Here is an 18405-nt window from a genome sequence, read left to right as displayed (position 1 = left end):
AGAAAGAAAGAAAGAAAGAAAGAAAGAAAGAAAGAAAGAAAGAAAGAAAGAAAGAAAGAAAGAAAGAAAGAAAGAAAGAAAAGAAAGAGTGGGAGGGAAGGAAAGGGAAGGGGAGGGGAGGGGAGGGTAGAGGAAGGGAATGGGGAAAGGGAGGGAAGGAAAAGGAAAGGAAGGGATGGGAAGGAATTGGCAAGGTCTTTCATTGTTTCCCAATCTCCACATCTCCCTGGCTGCTTTTTGCTTTCTAGCCTCATCTGTCATTCTTTTTTAAAACTATAACCACCTAAGTGACTACATCTTAAATGTGTACATGGCTCTCCTAACTTTATTCACAATGTTTCTGGAAAACAATCTTTCCTTCAAGATTTTTCTGTTAAGCATCCTTAGATGATTCTAGAATGACTCAAATGTTTATTATTTCCATGTAATTTTCTCCAATTCCCTAGCTATAAATAATTTTCCACCATCTTGGTGTTTTACAGGCATCTCTCATAAAGTGGTTATACTTTACTAACATTCACTGTTGTTATTTGAGAATATATTCTATGCCTTCTATTACATTGTAAGTTTCTTGATGGTAGAGTAATGTGCAATTCTTGCTTTTGTTTCCTTGCAACAGGAGCTCAAAATGATTTCTTAAGTAAATGAAAGAATACTCAGATGGAAATAATACCTGCTGCACAAATAGTAAATATGAAATTGATCCCTGTCCAGAAGGGACAGATATTTGTACTTACAATTCAAATTGGATTATGTGTAGCCAAACAAAAATCAGCTGCATTGATTTTCTTTCCTTTGGTGGCCAAAATGATCATTTTATGTCAAGGTCACTGTTATCTTCCTTTCTGAAAAAAGGATGTTTATTTTATTTGGCTTCATGTGTTCTTATCTTAGGAAATATTTCAGCATTTAATAAGTTTATAAGATATATTTTAAAATGAAATGACAGTGATCATTTGACAAGCTTAAAATTAGGTAAAATTATACAGTAATAAATATTAATAGTCAATGTGCTTTAAACCAAGTACAATACACATATATGTGAATACAAATCTTTAAATTTGTGAAGCATCCAACCAAATTATTTTCAGTGTTTCCTTTCATTCAAGAGTTTATAAACACTTAGGAAAATTAACATCACAATTAAAAGTTACAAAAAGTTAGTGAATTCTGCTTTATCACCAGCAAAGCAGTCTACTCTGAGTGAAAGGAAATTGCAAGCACAGGGGAAATGTTCTTGCGTTCTACCTGTGGGCTGTGTTTTGCTATGTTGGGGCTCTGGGATTATGTTCAAATATAATTTAAAAACAAAGCTTGCATGTTTCTAGAATTGACATTCAGTTATAAATTACTTATTGCAGATATTTAGATTTCTCAGTTAACAAAATTTCAAAAAACTGATTCTTAAGTAGATAAATGAAATAAAATAGAAAGAAGGTCCTACACATACTACCTAATTTACAATGGACTAAAAATACGCAGAATAAAATGTATTAATGGTTTTATTGTGCTCTGAATATTTGAAAATATGCATTTATCTAAAAAATTTTCCATTAATTTTAAAGAGTAACAGAGAATATGTAGATAATAAGGACAGTATCAAATTTTTAAAAGATAATAATGAACTATTTAGATGATAACCTCTGTATGTGAAATCAAATATATAGTACATTTTGACAATAATCTTGAAATATTTTATATCTTATAAAATCAACATTGTTGATGTATGTTCTCTAAGTATTTGTGGGTTTTTTTTTTTGTTTTTTCTTTGAGACGGAGTCTCACTCTGTTGCCCAGACTGGAGTGCAGTGGCACCATCTCAGCTTACCACCACATCTGCCTCCAGGTTCCAGCGACTCTCCTGCCTCAGCCTCCAGAGTAGCTGGGATTACAGGTGCATGCCACCACACTGGGCAATTTTTGTATTTTTAGTAGAGATGGGGTTTCACCATATTGGCCAGGCTAGTCTTGAACTCCTGACCTCAGGTGATCCGTCTGCCTCGGCCTCCCAGTGTATTGGGATTATAGGCGTGAGCCACTGGGCCTCCCTATTTATGTATTCTTAAGGACATTTGAAACTGATACTACATAACTATACAGTGTACGTGAGTTTAAATAATAATGAAAAAAAGATCTGCTATACCGGGAATTGAGATTTATTCAGATAATGTCAGTGACACAACTTTATTACTGATGAAACACAGAGAGCTGAATTATATTGATTATTTAGCAAAGCTACCTTTTGCTTAACTCTTTCTTTATATTCTTTTATGCAAAGACAAGTTACATAATATCAATCCCAGGTGAACAAGAGAGTGAAACACACTCAAGACAAACAGATAAATCTTTAAAGAATCTCTTTATTCTTCTTATCTGCTGTCTTTCAGGATAATTACCCAAATGTCCCCCAATTATTTACCATGAATCCCTCCTTTCAGGAAACAGAGCTCATATATGGTTCATCTTAAACCATTTAATACATGGAATTTTAAATTTTCCAAGTTTAAGAATGCAACAGTTGAGAAAATTTGAAAGTAGACAAAATTATTAGATGTGTGGCTCACATAAAAATAAGTGTTTTTTTTTTTTTTGTAGTCAATTGATATAGTTCGTCTGTGTGAATACAGCAATAAATACAATGTCCAGTTTTAAGGCTTTTGTGTTCTCTTGTTCTTTAAAATACAATATTACTACCTTTATTTATCATATAAACTTCAGTCTGGTATTCTTAATGTAGTTATAAGCTTAAAAACACTGCAATGCCTGTTAAGCTTCAGTATTAATGAAATTGCAAAAGGAGGCAGGACATAAGAGAAATGAATTCCTAGGAAGGCACACTTAGGAACTCTTCCAACAGGCCTGTTTCCACCCCTCTACAATGGTTCCTGATTTACAGCAGGAAGGACAGATCCTTCTACCAGCTTGATAATTTATCTTCTTAAATATTGCTGTTTTAAAGAAAATTACTTTAACATGAATACTAGGTCTCTTACCTTCATTTTTCCTCAACAAATAAGGACATTTATAAATCAAGGTAATGCATATACTTAAATTAGAATCCCCTCATTATTCTAGATTCAACATTTAAATTCAAATATTTTATTTCCCAGGAGTTGGAGAGGTCAGACACGACTGATCCAAGAATGAGCATTTATTGAAAATGAGAAAAATGAGTTCCTCTTTTTTCTCTACTCTCCTGGCAGTGAATTCCATATAAAAACTGCAAATGAGCAGGGAAATATCTGCTTGGTTATCTGTAATCATTAACATTTTATCTTACTCTAACTAGTTTTTTTCTCACAGACCCACAGATTTGGTTTTCAGCCTTTTAATTAAATATGTGTGTGTGTGTGTGTGTGTGTGTGTGTGTCTGTGTGTCTGTGTGTCTACAGTCAATGAACATTTAGTTTTAATAGGCAGGAACATTTCTATAAAAAAAATTTCACTTAAGCAAGAATCTCCATGTAAATCTGTATATCTATTATATAAATTTAAAAAAAAAAACACTTTCTAAGTTTATAGCTGTCAAAAGTATATACTTCTTTCCGAAATTAAAGGTAACGCTCTTCCCACATTTTGATGTTGTGTTTTCTCAGTGTACTCATTTTGTTTTGATTATTTTATTCATTTATCTTTGATAGTGTTCCTGTGGTGATAAAACATAGTAAATAAATGTTGAAGGGGCTAGTTTAATACTGGGCAACTTTTGGAGAGGGGCTTATTTTATCTTTTTTAGTGCAATTCAGCCCTATTTTAAGATCAAAGTTAATTGTATTCCATAGGTATTTGGGGGAAGGAACTGAAAAGGAATGGAAATCTAGTACTTCTAGTTTAAAGAGCTTGTGCATTTCTGTTATAATCTCTTTTTAAAAACTCTTAAGGGTACTTAATCATTGTGTCTGGACGATCCTTGCCAAGTCACATTTTGCCACCACCTATATATGGGAAGATCAATAGGCTGCAAGAAGTAAATAAAAATTTTAAAAAAGAAGAGGAATTTTAGTAACTGACAAGTATAAAAGAAGGACAAAAGTTTTATTTATATGTATACATATATATTCTAAAATTTTATCACTTATAAACTATAAATTATTGCTTTTATATAACTATGTATCATATGTGCTATAAAATGATTCACTGTTTTGTTACTAGACTATTTCAAAACAAGCATCTTTGGGAGCCAGCATAAAATATAGTACAGTAGGGAAGCATATTAACTCTGAAATCTGGTGCCATAGGTTCAAACTTCTTACATGTGTTACTTCAGGCAAGGCAAGATAGTTAACTTCTATGTATATCAATTTTTTTCAACTGTAAAAAGATAGTTGTTATGCTTGTCTCAGAAAGCTGTAGAGCTTGTTTCAGAAAGTAGTGAGGATTGAATAAGATATGCTATGTAAACATAGCACAATGCCTAATGTACAGTAAACACCTGAAGTTCGCTATTATGTTAGCTATTTTTTCCATAATCTCTTTCTAATAGTCTTACACAAATGAAAGTATAGCTGTGTTGCTTTCCTACAGATCAGCTACAATAGATAATTTCTTTCTCCCAAATGTAGACACTGTTTTTTATTTCCCCCCTTCTGGAGAAACTAAAGGATACTCACCCAGGATTGTGGCGGAAAATTGTATGTTTCTGGAATACCTTTGGAAATCTTTCCTTAAAGGGGATGATGTTCACCATGAAAGACTGGTGAGATCTAGTACTAAACATATTGGACTAAACACCAAAGCTCCTGATAGTGACTTTGGATAAACCACTTTAGCTCCTCATGCCTTAACTTTTCCTGTCTGTGAAATATTATTTTCCATCCTGTCTCAGAAGCTGGAAGACACAGGCGAAAATGATTTGTGATTTATTGTAAGCTGTAGAAACTAGATACTATAGTATTGTTCAACATATTATGAGATTCCAGATAAATCTTTTAACAACTTCACATGAAATGATAGGCAGGATTCATTTAGGGAAAGATAATTGGATTACAGGATTAGCCATGTGTTTGAAAATAAATAGCAGAAATTGGTATCTTAGTAGTGATCTTTACGGTCTCTTAATCAAAGTTTACTTACTTTGTGCGCAATAATTACTGTTAAAATACCCTGTCTTTTGAGAAAGGGTTTTTTGGGGGCTTTTTGTTTGTTTGTTTGTTGGCATGAAGTCCTCCTGTCTGGATGTATAGCTATAGCCATGTGTTATGTGTTCAAATAAATTTCACAAACCCCAGTATTTTGTTTCTTTTAATAAAAGTAAATTCAGTTGGGGTGACTAACCTCTGCAAACTTGATAAGGAGGATTTTGTTGAGCATCCTCATTAAGTCCAAGGACCTGTTTGCATCTCTAACTGGTGGTCCAGCCCAGCATACGCAACAGCAGCAACACCACACACTGACATCTTGACTGAAATCAATGCCAGAGCAGCTGCCAAGGTGGCTAAGCAGACTAATGTCGTTTTCCATGTTCGTCCTGCCCGTCATGATCTAGTCCCTAGCTTGTGGCCCACTCCCCTTCCAAACCTGCATATGCAGACAATGAAAGAGAGCACTGAAAAGAAGGGACAGTGTTCTGCCTGAGGGCTCTTAAAGTATCTCTCTGAATTTAATGAGGTCAGTTGGGCGTCTACAGCTTTTTTACCTTTTGCTACAGCTCCCTACGCAGGAGAGAAATCCCTCTGTAACACACAAACACACACAGGCATGCACACGCATATGTGCTGCAAAAATACACTTGGGAAAACACCCACGCATGGCAAATCACTCTTTGTATCTTTCATAAACACGCACACTTATCTCTCACTACAGCGCGCTTGTGCTCCTGCTCCCGTAGACACACACACACACACGAACTGGGAGAATCACAGATCCACACACAATGCCACGTACCCCGAGAACTCAGAAGCCTTCCTATGCCTGCAGATTGAACTCACTCGCCACTCAAACCTATGGACACTCGCAGTGTGCCCACTTCCCAGAGCGGAACTCCCTCCAGATGCTACCGCCTTGCTCTGCTGAGCGGGCAGCTCCAGTGCGAGCCAAGGGGCAAAAGCTGGCCAGGGTAATAGTGTGGCGCACGGGACCAAACCCATTATTTGTGCACAGTGCGTGGAGCTGCAGACTCAAGTTGGGCACTCCTCTAGACTAAGCCTTGTAGATAGACGCTCTCGCCTCTCATAGCCTGAGGCAGTTAAATGGAGCCACAGGCAGCAGCAATATCCTGTTTCAGAACTAGCACTGTGGCACTCCCCACGGCTGAAAGGGGACCAGGTTCCCGAAAAGGTCAGATCACCAATCAGTTGCCTAATCTAAGGAACTTGTTCATTGAAAGATTTGGGTCACGACAGTGGTGGAAAAAAAATCAAGGAGCACGACCTGCTGGTCTTGGGGACACAGCTCCCCTACACCAAGGGATGGGAAAAACAGGGTCCCTTATACATGCGAAGGAAGAACCGGCGGCTCGAAGACGGCCAGTAGATGGCGCAAGAACTCTTCCCTTGTGCAACCTTAACCCTTGCTTGGTGCATCGGGCGGGGGGCGGGCAAGGGGAGGCAGATCCAGATGTATAGATACATACATTTTTCGCTTTGAAAGAAACCTCCTATTTACATATTTGGTACCGATTCAGAATTAAGGCAAATGGGTTCGTTCTAGATAACTACCACAGATAGTTTAACTGCGGCACACACCAACTGAAATGGGGGTTGGGAGGATGAAAGGGCGAACTATTTGAGGAAACGATACTGACTTCCCTCCTCACCCCACCCCCGCCCAGGCCATGGATGATAATCCCTTTACCGAATCATAAAAACCTGCTAACGGGTTTACACGTAGTTATTTGAATATGTGAATACATGTGTTCAAATACATTCTTCTCTGTGTGAAGGAAGAATTTTTTGAGAAAATTCTCTGTGATTTCGTTTTTCAATTAAATCACAGGATAATAAATGGGAGAAGCCTGCTTGAAATATACTGCAACTACAGTAGTAACACATGTCCCATTATAACGACATGGGCATCGATGGAGCCCGATTCATTATCGTCACCGTTTCCCCAAAAGCAACACAGATCCTCCGATTAAAATATTCCTTTGACATGCTTCTGTATTCGCAGCCTGCAACGGAGAGCTCACTAACGTATTATTTCTTGGGCTGCTTTTACAGGCAGAATTGATCTATTCGGGGAAAAAAAGCAAGCCCCTTAATTTCAAACATTGTGTGGAGTTTATCAGAGAGCAGAGCTGGGCTTTTAAAGGCTCACTAGTGGTTTCTGGTGGTTGCTATAACGAGCTAGAATTGGGGTAGATTTTGGTGGAGGGGAAAAAACGCACAAGAAAAGACAGAATCCAGAGTAGCGGAGACTTTGTGCCCCCGTTGGAGAGATGGTTGAGTCCTCGTCAAGGTTGCTGTGGTATCCCAGAAACACCATTCACTCCGAGCTGTGACCGCGCACCAACAACAGCAACAACTCCACTGCGCCGGGCTGAGGAGCAGGAATTAGGAGCTCGCGAATAATATGAAAGGGATCCGCAAAGGGGAAAGCCGAGCAAAGGAATCCAAACCCTGGGAGCCTGGCACGCGAAGATGCGCTAAATGTGGCCGCCTAGACTTCATCCTGATGAAGAAAATGGGGATTAAAAGTGGATTTACGTTTTGGAACCTCGTCTTTTTATTGACGGTGTCTTGTGTGAAAGGTAGGTCTGCTTTGGGGGTCTTCTCCGCTTTGGATGGAGATGGGCTGACTTGTAGATGGAGAGAGGCTGGTAGCTTACTTTGCAATTTGCACCGATAAAATAATCATGATGTCGGTTTCCCCCTCTCTTTCTTCCCCCCCCTTTTATAGGGAATTGCATTTTGCTTTGCCTTAGATAGGAAATGCATTTTGCTTGCCAGATTTGGCGTTCAATGCGGTGATTGAGCTTGTGCTCAATAAATATTCTTGCAGTATGCTCAAACGAATACGTGAGTTGGTTAGTATAGCCTCTAACTAGTGGATATCCAGGCAGAATTCCTCTGCGAGACTTTTCTTAGTGGTGAGGATTACCTTGATTTCTCGTCAGATCACTAGGGGTTGATGCTTTGGGTGGAATATTTATATTAAAGACTCTGGTCTAAATGCTTTTTAACCCTTTCAGGAAAGAAAGTTACCGATGTGCTAGGAATGTGTTGATTTTAAATGCATGAGGGCACAGGGATCTTCCAAGCACTGCCACACCAACATGAATGTCTGCATGCATATGTATGTAAATTATTTCTACGTGGGCTTCTATGCAATGTTAAATGTAGGGGAGCTTCCCTAGGACCTGTGGTAGAGGTTTGGCAAAAAATGAGGCTTTCAAAGGGTCTGAAATGCCATGAAGCGTAAAGGACCACCTTAGGGGATGAATGAAGGTAGAAGGAAAGTCATTAGCTGACGACCAAAAAGAAAATCCCCAGCAAGTCTCAGTGTTCAGACAGGTAGAGTGAGTGTCACATGCACAGACAAGGGGAGGGGGTAGATGAGATGTAAAATGCATTCCCAAGCAGGAAGGCAAGGGACAGTCAGGATCATTGGAAAAAGAGCTTTCCTTAGGGAGGAAATAGATCCATAGCTCTCTTCCACAACTTCTCCTGCACCCTGCTGCCCATTAATTGCTGCAAAGAATACTCAGGAGGTGTCTATGACTCATGCCATCATTTTTTGAACAATCACCTCTCCATACTCATGGCAGCTCCAATAGACGCGATGGATGTCGCTTTCAGTGAAGCTAGTTTCAAATCCCGGGCGTCTGTGTGTCGCGGGTGGGGGGGGGGGCGGGGATCGCGGGAAAGGGGTGCTGTTTTGGCCCAGGCGCGCCAGGGCTGTCAACACAAACTGGACGCTTCTTCCTTTGTAAAGGAGTGCCTCTCTGAACCGCAATCGGGCCGCGTCTCTATGAAACAGTTTATTGTCCAGCTTGCAGCTGGCTGTCCCCCCACGGAAGGCGGCTCATTTGCATTCAGTGGAAATGATAATTCATGTTTTGGGAGGAGGGAGCTGGAGAGGTTACCTCTCCCTCTACTATGACCAATGATGGGTGGCATGTCTCGAATTTTAATTTACATCCCAAAATGCCAGGAAGTCGCCCCGGTCTCTGTGGCAGCAACTGCCTTGTAATCCCAACCTGCTTCTTACAGCTTGATTTTTCCTTTCCCTCTGGGGCCTCAGAGCAGCTCTGAGCCGAAAAGCTTGTCCTAAGTGGCACAACTACACTGCCTAATGTACAAAACGCGGCTCAGGATGCTTACAAGGTTTCTTTGTCGCTGGCTCGACATGTGAGGAGCCACACATTTATGCTTAGTCCGCCTGCCACTGGGAGTTGGTGGTTAATGGATGGCCCTGGGGCTGCCTGCTACACGCGCGCTCCGCGTGGGGGAGGCGCGAATAGCCAGCAGCAGCCCTGGCAGAAAAATGTAAGGGTGGCTCCTGTGAGAAGATGACCAGGGTTCAAGTGCGAGTTTTCCTGTGATACCTGTTGAGCCAAAACACATTCGGGGGCAGATGAGGGGGAGGGAAGTCTCCGAAGCGGGGCGAGCATTCCAGCCTGACAAACGCTGATCCGCGCCGCCTGCAATTAGAGCTCCGGCTGCCCGCACCTACCGTATTTTCCGAATGAGATGCGCCGACAGAAAGGAAAGGCGCGTTAATTTACTTTGGACTGATATAATCGGTTTAGCTTTGGAAATGTTGAGAAGGAAGAGTATGTCATAGCCTTCTTTTATCCTGTGCAAAAATCAATATTCTACAAACTATACGGAAAAAAACACATTTTTTCAGTGTCAATAAAGTTATTCATTGTCACTCATCCTGGCACTTGGAAGGCATCTCCTACATTTTGAGACTTGGAATACTGTCCCCAAATTCTGAGAAACTTGCATAGGCTGTATGTTTTAGACCTGCTGTCAATCTCCGAATAATGCCAATTTTGATAGTTGCTTGTTACTCTCCCTTTCCTCATTTTATTTTAATTTCACCTGTCTCAAGGCTTTCCTAAAGCCAAGATTGCTGCAATGCCTTAAACGTTGTTTGCCCCAGTGTCTATGCCCGCTTTTGTCTTCTACACTTTCTTCTGCACTGTCAGGTCCATGGAAAATCTCAGACTGGGGAGCCGTTGTAAGGATTTTGCAGGTTCTAATCTAGACTAGCGTGAGGGTCCAGGAAGTCAGAGGCACGCAGTTTTCCATGTGAACCGGTCTAGCGACGAGAATTCCACCATCTGCCTATAATTTTCACCCCTCCACCATCTCACCTTTTCGTGCAACAGCAATGACAAAGAGGCTTAGTGGGAGGAAACGCCTCAGAGTGTAGAAAGTGGTCTTAGGTAAGTAGGCCTGAACCACTCGGGTGGGGCTGAAAAGGAAAACAATCTTTAACTGGCATTTCATTTCCACTGTCATCATGTGAAATAAAAGGCTGTGGAGGGCACCAAATTGACGGGTGGGGCAGGACAGGTGCTGCTTAGACTTGATCCATGCCTATTTCAAACTGAACTCCCCTCCTTCCCCCAACAAACCCCCCACACACGTACACATGCACACACACACAGGCAGAGGTTTCTGAAATGCCTCCAGCTGCAGCGTGTCTGTTTAGGTCTCACCCAGATAGAAACTGTGAATCTCCAAGTCGTGCTTAAGCATCCCGCCCATGTAAAGAGACACCCATGGGATGCTTTCCCACGCTGCTTGTCAATGGATCCCAGGGGAATACACACCGTGCAGCGAAGGTACCGCGAAGGTACAGATCTCTGGGTAGGCAGCAGGTGGGAGACCGGGTGCCTCGTCGCGCACCCCACGCCAGAGCGTCTCTCCAAGGATTCTTGCCAGAGCTACTTCTTGAAGGATCCACGTTTCTGCTTGTGCTCTGAGATTCCAAGGAGACACCACTCCTGCCACAGAGGTCTTTTGGAAAAGTGGAAATCGCATCATCTCCCGCAGTTAGTTGCCACGGCAGAGGGGCGCGGGTGTCTTAATGAGGGGGAAGAGCTGCCAGAGGAACTCATTAGCACCTTTTACCGACGCCCGCCCAGGTGGCCATATCCGAAGCTTTCAGCCCCGCGTGTGTCCCCGGGGACTGACACCCACAGTCCTCGCCCATAAGGCGACAGTCTTACCCAACACATCAGGAAAAGATCTGTCTTAGCTTGAGAGAGCTTTACAAAGGGGACTGGGGGAAGGGGAATCAATGTCTTTTCAAAACAGTAACAGCAAACAAAAACCCACCTGGCCAAAACCATTACCAAAACCCTTCCCCCAACACTAGCAGGACTGAGACACCCACTCAAAGGCAACGTTTGTGTTTGAGTCAGGGGCCCCTCCTGCTGTAGTTCTGACAGGTTCCCCTCCCTCACATCTATTTCCTCTGGGAATACTTATTAATTTATTTAAGAAGACCAGCCTCCCTGAATTTTTCATTGACCATCCGTGGTTGAAACTGAGTGACTGACTTGGCTCTTCATGTGCGTGGGTGTGTGTGTATGCGCGCGCGCGCGTATGTGTGTGTGTGTGTGTGTGTGTGTGTGTGTGTGTGTTTCTGGGAGGAGGACACATGAATTGACACCGAGAAGCCTTTAGGAGGCTCCGAGGGTGGGTGTGAGTGTGTCCTAGGCAGAAACGCCTGGCGGGTAACAGTGCGTTAATGTTCCCAGGACTCCAGATGGTCAGTGGTGATGCGACCACTGCTGTCACGATGAAACAGAAGTGCGGAGGAAGCTCCCTTTCTCCAGGCGGACCGCAGCGCTGTCCTCACTCAAATAACTTATCTAAGACTCACTCGGGGAGTTCGGAAAGCACACTGGGGAAACAACGAGTGGGGATTGTGGCTCTTCTACAACGTCCCGGTCCCCCAGATCCGTTCAACGAGGAGGGAAAGGCCAGCAGGAGGGCAGCCCCCAGGCTCAAGTGCTGCAAGGAATTAGTCAGACTCTAAGGGAGAGAGCAGAAGAAATTAAACAGCACAGTGTCATTTGAGTAGCCAAGGTGGTCTTCTCCCAGCCCCGCTGGAGTGGCCAGCTAAGGGGCTGACACAGGGGCACGCACGGGGATTGCTGTGCATTGCAGAATAATAATGAAGGAGGACAACCGACGGAAGAAAGATGGGCTCAGGCATGAGGCGGGTTCTCTTCTCCCTGAACGCGGTGCTGCCTTTGGGGAGACTTTGCACCACCCAGTTGCTAAGTTAATCCAATTTACCAGACTGACAGGACTTGAACAGTATTCGGAGCTGAACTTCACCGGACACTTAGTTTGTTGAAAGCTCTCTGAAATGTCCTTTTGCAGCACCGTACTTTCCGGAATCATCCGGTTGGGGAGGAGGCGGGTGCTGCATCACGCCCTCATTGGAAGAGTATGTGAGCAGAAATAATTAAGGAGCAGGTTTCAGCATCTTGAAAACCTGACGCCAGCTCGCTTGAGATCCTTCAAGGAGAAAAAGAGCAGAATTACTCAATAAATCAAGTACTCCAGGAGCAAAGGCTTCGTTCCAGTAGTTATTACCGTTCATGATCTTAATTAGCATTTCTATTTGTGGGGTAGCTGAATGGATTTGGAGTATACACGTCTTTTCCCTAAACACAAAATTTGGTGTCTACAGAAAAATGAAGTAACAAATAGACAACAAATGTCATCTGTACATGGTTCTAAGTACAGTAAAACTCTATCATGAGTGAAAGCTGATAAAAAAAAAAGTAGGAGAGGTGTGCAGTTAATAATGCCTTTGTACTCATGTGGGGAATAAAACTCTGACCTTAAAACGTTTTTCTAAGATCTCAAATGCAAAAAAAAAGTGGAAGTAACTCAAGTTTACTTCCTTACCCTTCAAATATACTTCTCCATGTGTTCCAAAGGGTGTTTCTCTTCTACTTACTCATCAGGGGCTTCAGAAAAGGCTTAAGGATATCAAACGCCTTCAATATTTTGTCTATTTGAAAGCACCAAGCATATGCCTGGTAAGGCACCAGTTCCTTTAGGCAGCATGACCGTTTGAGAAAATACTCCACCTTGTACTTTGAGTTCCAAGATTTGGAAAATTAGAAATAAAATGGTTGTAAATGAGAGATTAAGAAAATAATGTGTAAGATACAAATAAAATCTAAGAACACTTTATTTTATCTACATATATATTAAAACATAGCTTTAGCTACTTTTTCCCTCTCTTTCTTCTGTTCCCTTTACTCGTAATCCAAAGGAGTATATAATTTAGAATACCGTGGAAATACTGATTTGGACTTTGGATGAGTATGTGAATGGTGCCATTACAGACACTGTGATTACCAAATTCATCTTTCTGCTCTCAGAGTGAGCAGGTGGGTGATTCACGGTATTTCTGGGTATACCTACCTCCATGCTTGCAAGGTTTTCTAAGAATCGGGTCCCTTGTGAGGCTCTTATTCTCTTCAGGAACATCACTTTTCAAAGTATCACAGAGAAAATCAATTTGTTGAAGACCTTCCTGTATTCACAGCCTCAATGCTGATGGTCACCTTTCCTTCTCTTAAGGCCCCAGTCTTGCAGCCATCAAATATATTTCGTGTGCTAAGACCCTTTGCTAAGCTATTGTTTGGTGCTGGTTAAGGATTCCTAATGATTAATATTTTCTATATAGTGATAATTTGCTACCGGCAACCTAATTTGAAATCTCTAAAATGTCTAAATTTATATTAACATATGCATTATATACCTGTGGTTGGACGGAAAATAACAATGACAATTATGTGGCATTAGATATCACCACATTATTCAGTTCAGGCCCTTAAATGTTTGGACTACAGTGATTTTCAAAGTGTTCTCCAACAAGTAGTACCAGCATTTTCTAAAAACTTTTTAGCGACAAAAATACCTCAGTTTCCCAGATAAGGTCTGTTGAATCAGTTGCTTTGGGAGTTGGGCACAGACACTGGTGGTTTTAACAAGTCATCTAGGTAAGTCCTGATTGCACCCTAAAATTTGAGCAACATTACAGTAAAGTGGAAAGAGCAAGGGCTCTGGAGCCACTGAAGGTCAAATAATGATTTTTGCCAACAATTATCTTTAGACTAGCAATTCAATTTTCCTAAGCTTCAGTTTTATTATCTGTAAAAAAAAAAAATACATGACAATATGGGGAGTTTATAGGGAGATGACATAAATCACGTGCCTAGCCCAGTGCTTGGCACTAGTAGCTATTGCTGATATTATTCAAATAAACATGCACATGCGAAGCCTGTATGAACTCACACTTTATCTCTAACACCACCACCTTCACTTTTCCATAACAGTAAATAAAAAGTGTAGCCTCTTCTCACTAGCTATTATTTCACTTTGGCTAAGTTCCCAGGCTATTATACAGCTGAGAAACATTCTGAAACTGCTGCTTATCACCTTTACACATTTGCTTCTGGTGCTGGCTATATGAATAAGGGGCAGACTCACAGTTCAAAAAAAAAAAAAAAAAAAAAAAAAAAAAAAAAAAAAAGAAAAAAGAAAAAAAAGGCTACCTCTACTCCTGTGCTGATTTCATCCCTTGCATTCTGATATTGGTTTCTTTTAATAGTGATTGATTGATGTACTAACATGAATTTGTTCATTCATCTTGTCACAAATCATGACATTCATAGGTCCTTAAATATCAACTAGTTCACTGCCATATATTATACAATAAGCACACATGCCAAAAAAGGACAAGTAATTTTTGGTAGTTTACAAAGACCATTAATTCCAGAACTGAGACTAGATGACAGGGCATTCAAGTGCATGTTCAATTCTTTTTCTACTTTACCTTAGGAATTTTATTAGAAAGTTAGCTCAGATGACACCAATGAAGATAGTCAATCAGAAAAATTAATATTTCAGTACTATATATCAATTAGTATTTGTAATTATATGTCTGTGGTAAAATTTTAAAATGATACTTACTTATTTGGTAGAAGACAAAAGGAGATAATTATGGAATGAAAAACTTTTCTAAATCTGATATAATGTGTACTTCAAATAAATAACTAATTGTATCTTCAGTAAAATTTATTTCTTGACTTATAAGTCTATAAATAAATCAGTGTATTGACTTTTTCATGTCTCAAAAGAACATTGAGGAGCAGTACTTAAAATCGAATTTTATTTATTTCTTATAATCTATACACAACTTCTTACTTAAAAGCTTTTAAATCTAGATAAATAGTTCTATCTTTAGTTTTTCATGGGTTTTATTATGTTTAAGTTATACTTACATGAGATTTATGCATTCTCTCTAGTCACATTTTCATCTGCATATTTTTTCACATTACATATATAAGACAATTGTCATTCAAAATTCTATAAGAAACAATAATACATTTTATAAATATTAATGGTATAAGAACAATCCATGTGTTAAGTGGTTACCCTCAATTTTAGTGATATTTGAAATATTTTAAAGACATTTTATGATATGGGAGTAAAATTTGCGAAGTTAATAAATTCTACTCTGAGGAGTTGAAATGTTCAGAAAATGATTGAAATATGTAAAAGTAATGAGTGATTCCCTTAAAAGCTAAGTCTGTAATGTTTAAGATTACGAAGCTTTTCTTTGCTTGATGTTAGCAATTTTTAAAGGAATATTAATGGTCATGTGTTTAAAATAACAGTGGGGATTTTTTTAACTACGACATTAAAAAATATGGTCAAATACCACTTTGAGAGGAAGTTTGTAAATGGAAATAGACTCCATAAAAGTAGACTTATTACATCCCAAATAGCTAAAAAAGCAAGGACTTTGCCATAGTGTTCTGTTGTATAAGTTTATCTGGTTGACTCCAGAGTAATCAGAGTTACTATATAGAGAGGATAGAAGACATTCTCATGTTTTGGGAAATGGTACCAGGATAAAATTCTTTGTTGTGTCTTTTCATGGGTGATGTTTTCTGCTAAGCCCTTAGCTAAAGTGTCCTTTACATCTCAAAAAGTTCTTTTCTCCCTTGTCTTCCTGTATTGAATTCTAGTAAGTATCTTTGAGATAGCTATTATCTCCTATATAGAGATTATTATCCCCATTTTCAAATAATACACATTTTCCTGAGTCCAAAGTTCAATGATCTGCCAGGATCATACAGTTAGCTAGGGTTAGGTGAAATCTGAAAGGATAACAGATTCATAAGCCATAGACTTACCAAAATCTAAAAGAAAAATGTAAATGACTAAATTACCAATTAAACCTCTTCATTTTTAAGAGAATCACTGAGCCCCTGAAAATACAATTTAGGAGAAAACTTAAGATCAATAGTCATGATTACATAGATAGATAGATAGATAGATAGATAGATAGATAGATAGATATCCCACAATTACAATAACACAAAACTTAATTGGTTTTGTAATTTTCAACATCTTTCATTTAACTTGACTAAGCTTGTTCTCTAAATGATCTGTACAATAGATGTAAAAGAAACTTTCTGATTTTATAATAGCAAGCGAAGTAAATGCATAGATAATACATATGTTAAATATGACACTATAAAATATAAAACTAGCACATTAAGTAAGATAAAACAGAGGTAAACATTATAACTGTTAGCTCCTAATGGAGAGCTCTTGAGTAAAATTTAAAAGTTATGAAAGCCGATAAATTTATGAACTTCACATATAAAATAATTGATAAAATTGTATCATAAATATTGAAAAATAAAATTGTTTTATTTGGTATCTTAATCTTCCACTCAGCTCTACACAATTTAAAGGATATGAACGTTCTCACAGTGTCCCCAATCTAGTGTTTACTAGGCAGGAAATATACCTTAGATTTATTTGTGGGGGCAAATACATATTTTTCAAAATTGAAATATGCATATCCAAGTTCCATTCACAAAGTCTATTTCAGTCCATAAGTGCCCTTTAGTTAAAAATTCAGGGGTAGCTGTGTATCTTGACATAGAAGAGGGGACAGGCCAGAAAAATGAAATGGCTTGCCAAGCTAGAGAGTGAAAGCCAGTCTTTACTTGTCCAGTGTAGTTTTCTTGTATTTGATACTGTTTTATGAGCCTCTTTTTTTCTTAGACATAATTGGTTTATGAGAGTAAAGCTCATTGAAAGGAGAGACCACTGTGCCTACCCCAACATCCTGATCAGAATTAAAACTAGACTTTTTGAAGTAATTGTGTAAGGAGACACAGATACATATTAATACAGGCAAATGGGAAATTTCATATGCAATCTAAAGATTAACTTAAGGATTACCTGGGGGGAATATAGATATACATCACTCTATGAAAGAAAAAATGTTTTTATTAAATTATACTTAAGTGCTCAAATTTAGCATTACATTTTCTTGCAAAGATGATAAAATGTATTTTCATATATAATTATATTACCTTTGTCATTTCTAAGCTTTACAGACTCTCCGAATATAAACTAGCCTTTTTCTACATGCATTATTAAAGCTTTATTTGTTGTTATATTTCAGAAATTTTATTTTAACCTGTCTCTTCAATTTTAAAAGTAAGTTATCCTAATAATGTCCTCATGTGTATTAGTCATAGGATATACTTACTGCATTTAATACTTCTTCATAGGCCATTCTTATTTTAAATCGTTTTGATATATAATCTTATGACAGGTGGATGTACATTTCTCCAAGGTTGGCAACGTCCCAGATAAAGGTACATTTATAATTTGTCTCCGAGTCTGTTTTCTACAACTATTCATTCCAAAATTTTATTTAATGTTGAAAATTGATCATCAGCCAAGTTCTTCATTTTAGAATGCGTCTGATTGTTGTTCATATTTGTTTGATTTTATTGAGATTTAAAATCACAAATTCACTTGACATCTCATTTTCATGATTTAGGGAGAGGTAGATAATCAAAACAACATTTTCCAAACTAGTTCACATTCTTATTAGCCATTTGTTTCTTCTTCGATAGCTACTTAATAAAATTTTCAGCTGTGTTTTGTTATTTGATATTATTTGATATTAGTCTAATTTCTCAAATATGTATTTTAGCTTTATATCGGGCTATGTTTTGTTTCTTTTAAATCTTTTTATTTTTTTTTCTTGTTTACATTATGGGAGTTATCTGATTTGAAAGATATTTGAGGAAAAATGTTCTTATTTTATTTTCTCCTAAAGTAACATATAAGGTACCACATAATGGATACACCCACAGTGAAGTTTATCAACTTAGTCAATAAGTAAAAAAAAAAAGCTTTAAATTAAGCTAATTTGTAATTTTAGAAGTGATTTAGTTTTCAGTTTTAAACTATATATACTTTCATTATGCAGAAATGGCTCCTCTGAATCCATTATCAGAAGTATAATTTGAATCTCAACTAAATGTCAGTAATGAATTTATGCTGAGCTACCTGCATTTCCTTTTTTTCTTTTCTTTTTTATTTATTTATGTATTTATTTATTTATTTATTTATTTTTATTATACTTCAAGTTCTAGGG

At 38.7% G+C, this 18405-nt stretch overlaps 1 protein-coding gene across 1 annotated transcript in view; it reads left to right on the top strand.

Moving 5' to 3' along the window:
- Positions 1 to 7424: 7424 nt before the first annotated feature.
- The window catches only part of LOC108535757 (CUB and sushi domain-containing protein 3-like), a 460532-nt gene continuing 449551 nt past the window's right edge, over positions 7425 to 18405 (top strand). The window contains exon 1 of the mRNA XM_017882026.1: positions 7425 to 7687. Within this exon, the coding sequence (XP_017737515.1) occupies positions 7510 to 7687 (178 nt within the window). The 5' untranslated portion in view covers positions 7425 to 7509. The remainder of the gene's footprint in view (positions 7688 to 18405) is intronic.

The sequence above is a fragment of the Rhinopithecus bieti genome, unplaced genomic scaffold, assembly GCF_001698545.2.
Source record: "Rhinopithecus bieti isolate Rb0 unplaced genomic scaffold, ASM169854v2 scaffold_13313, whole genome shotgun sequence".
Lineage (NCBI taxonomy): Eukaryota > Metazoa > Chordata > Mammalia > Primates > Cercopithecidae > Rhinopithecus > Rhinopithecus bieti.
Note: the sequence above shows the minus strand (reverse complement) of the source record. Positions and strands in the feature narration are given on the sequence as shown.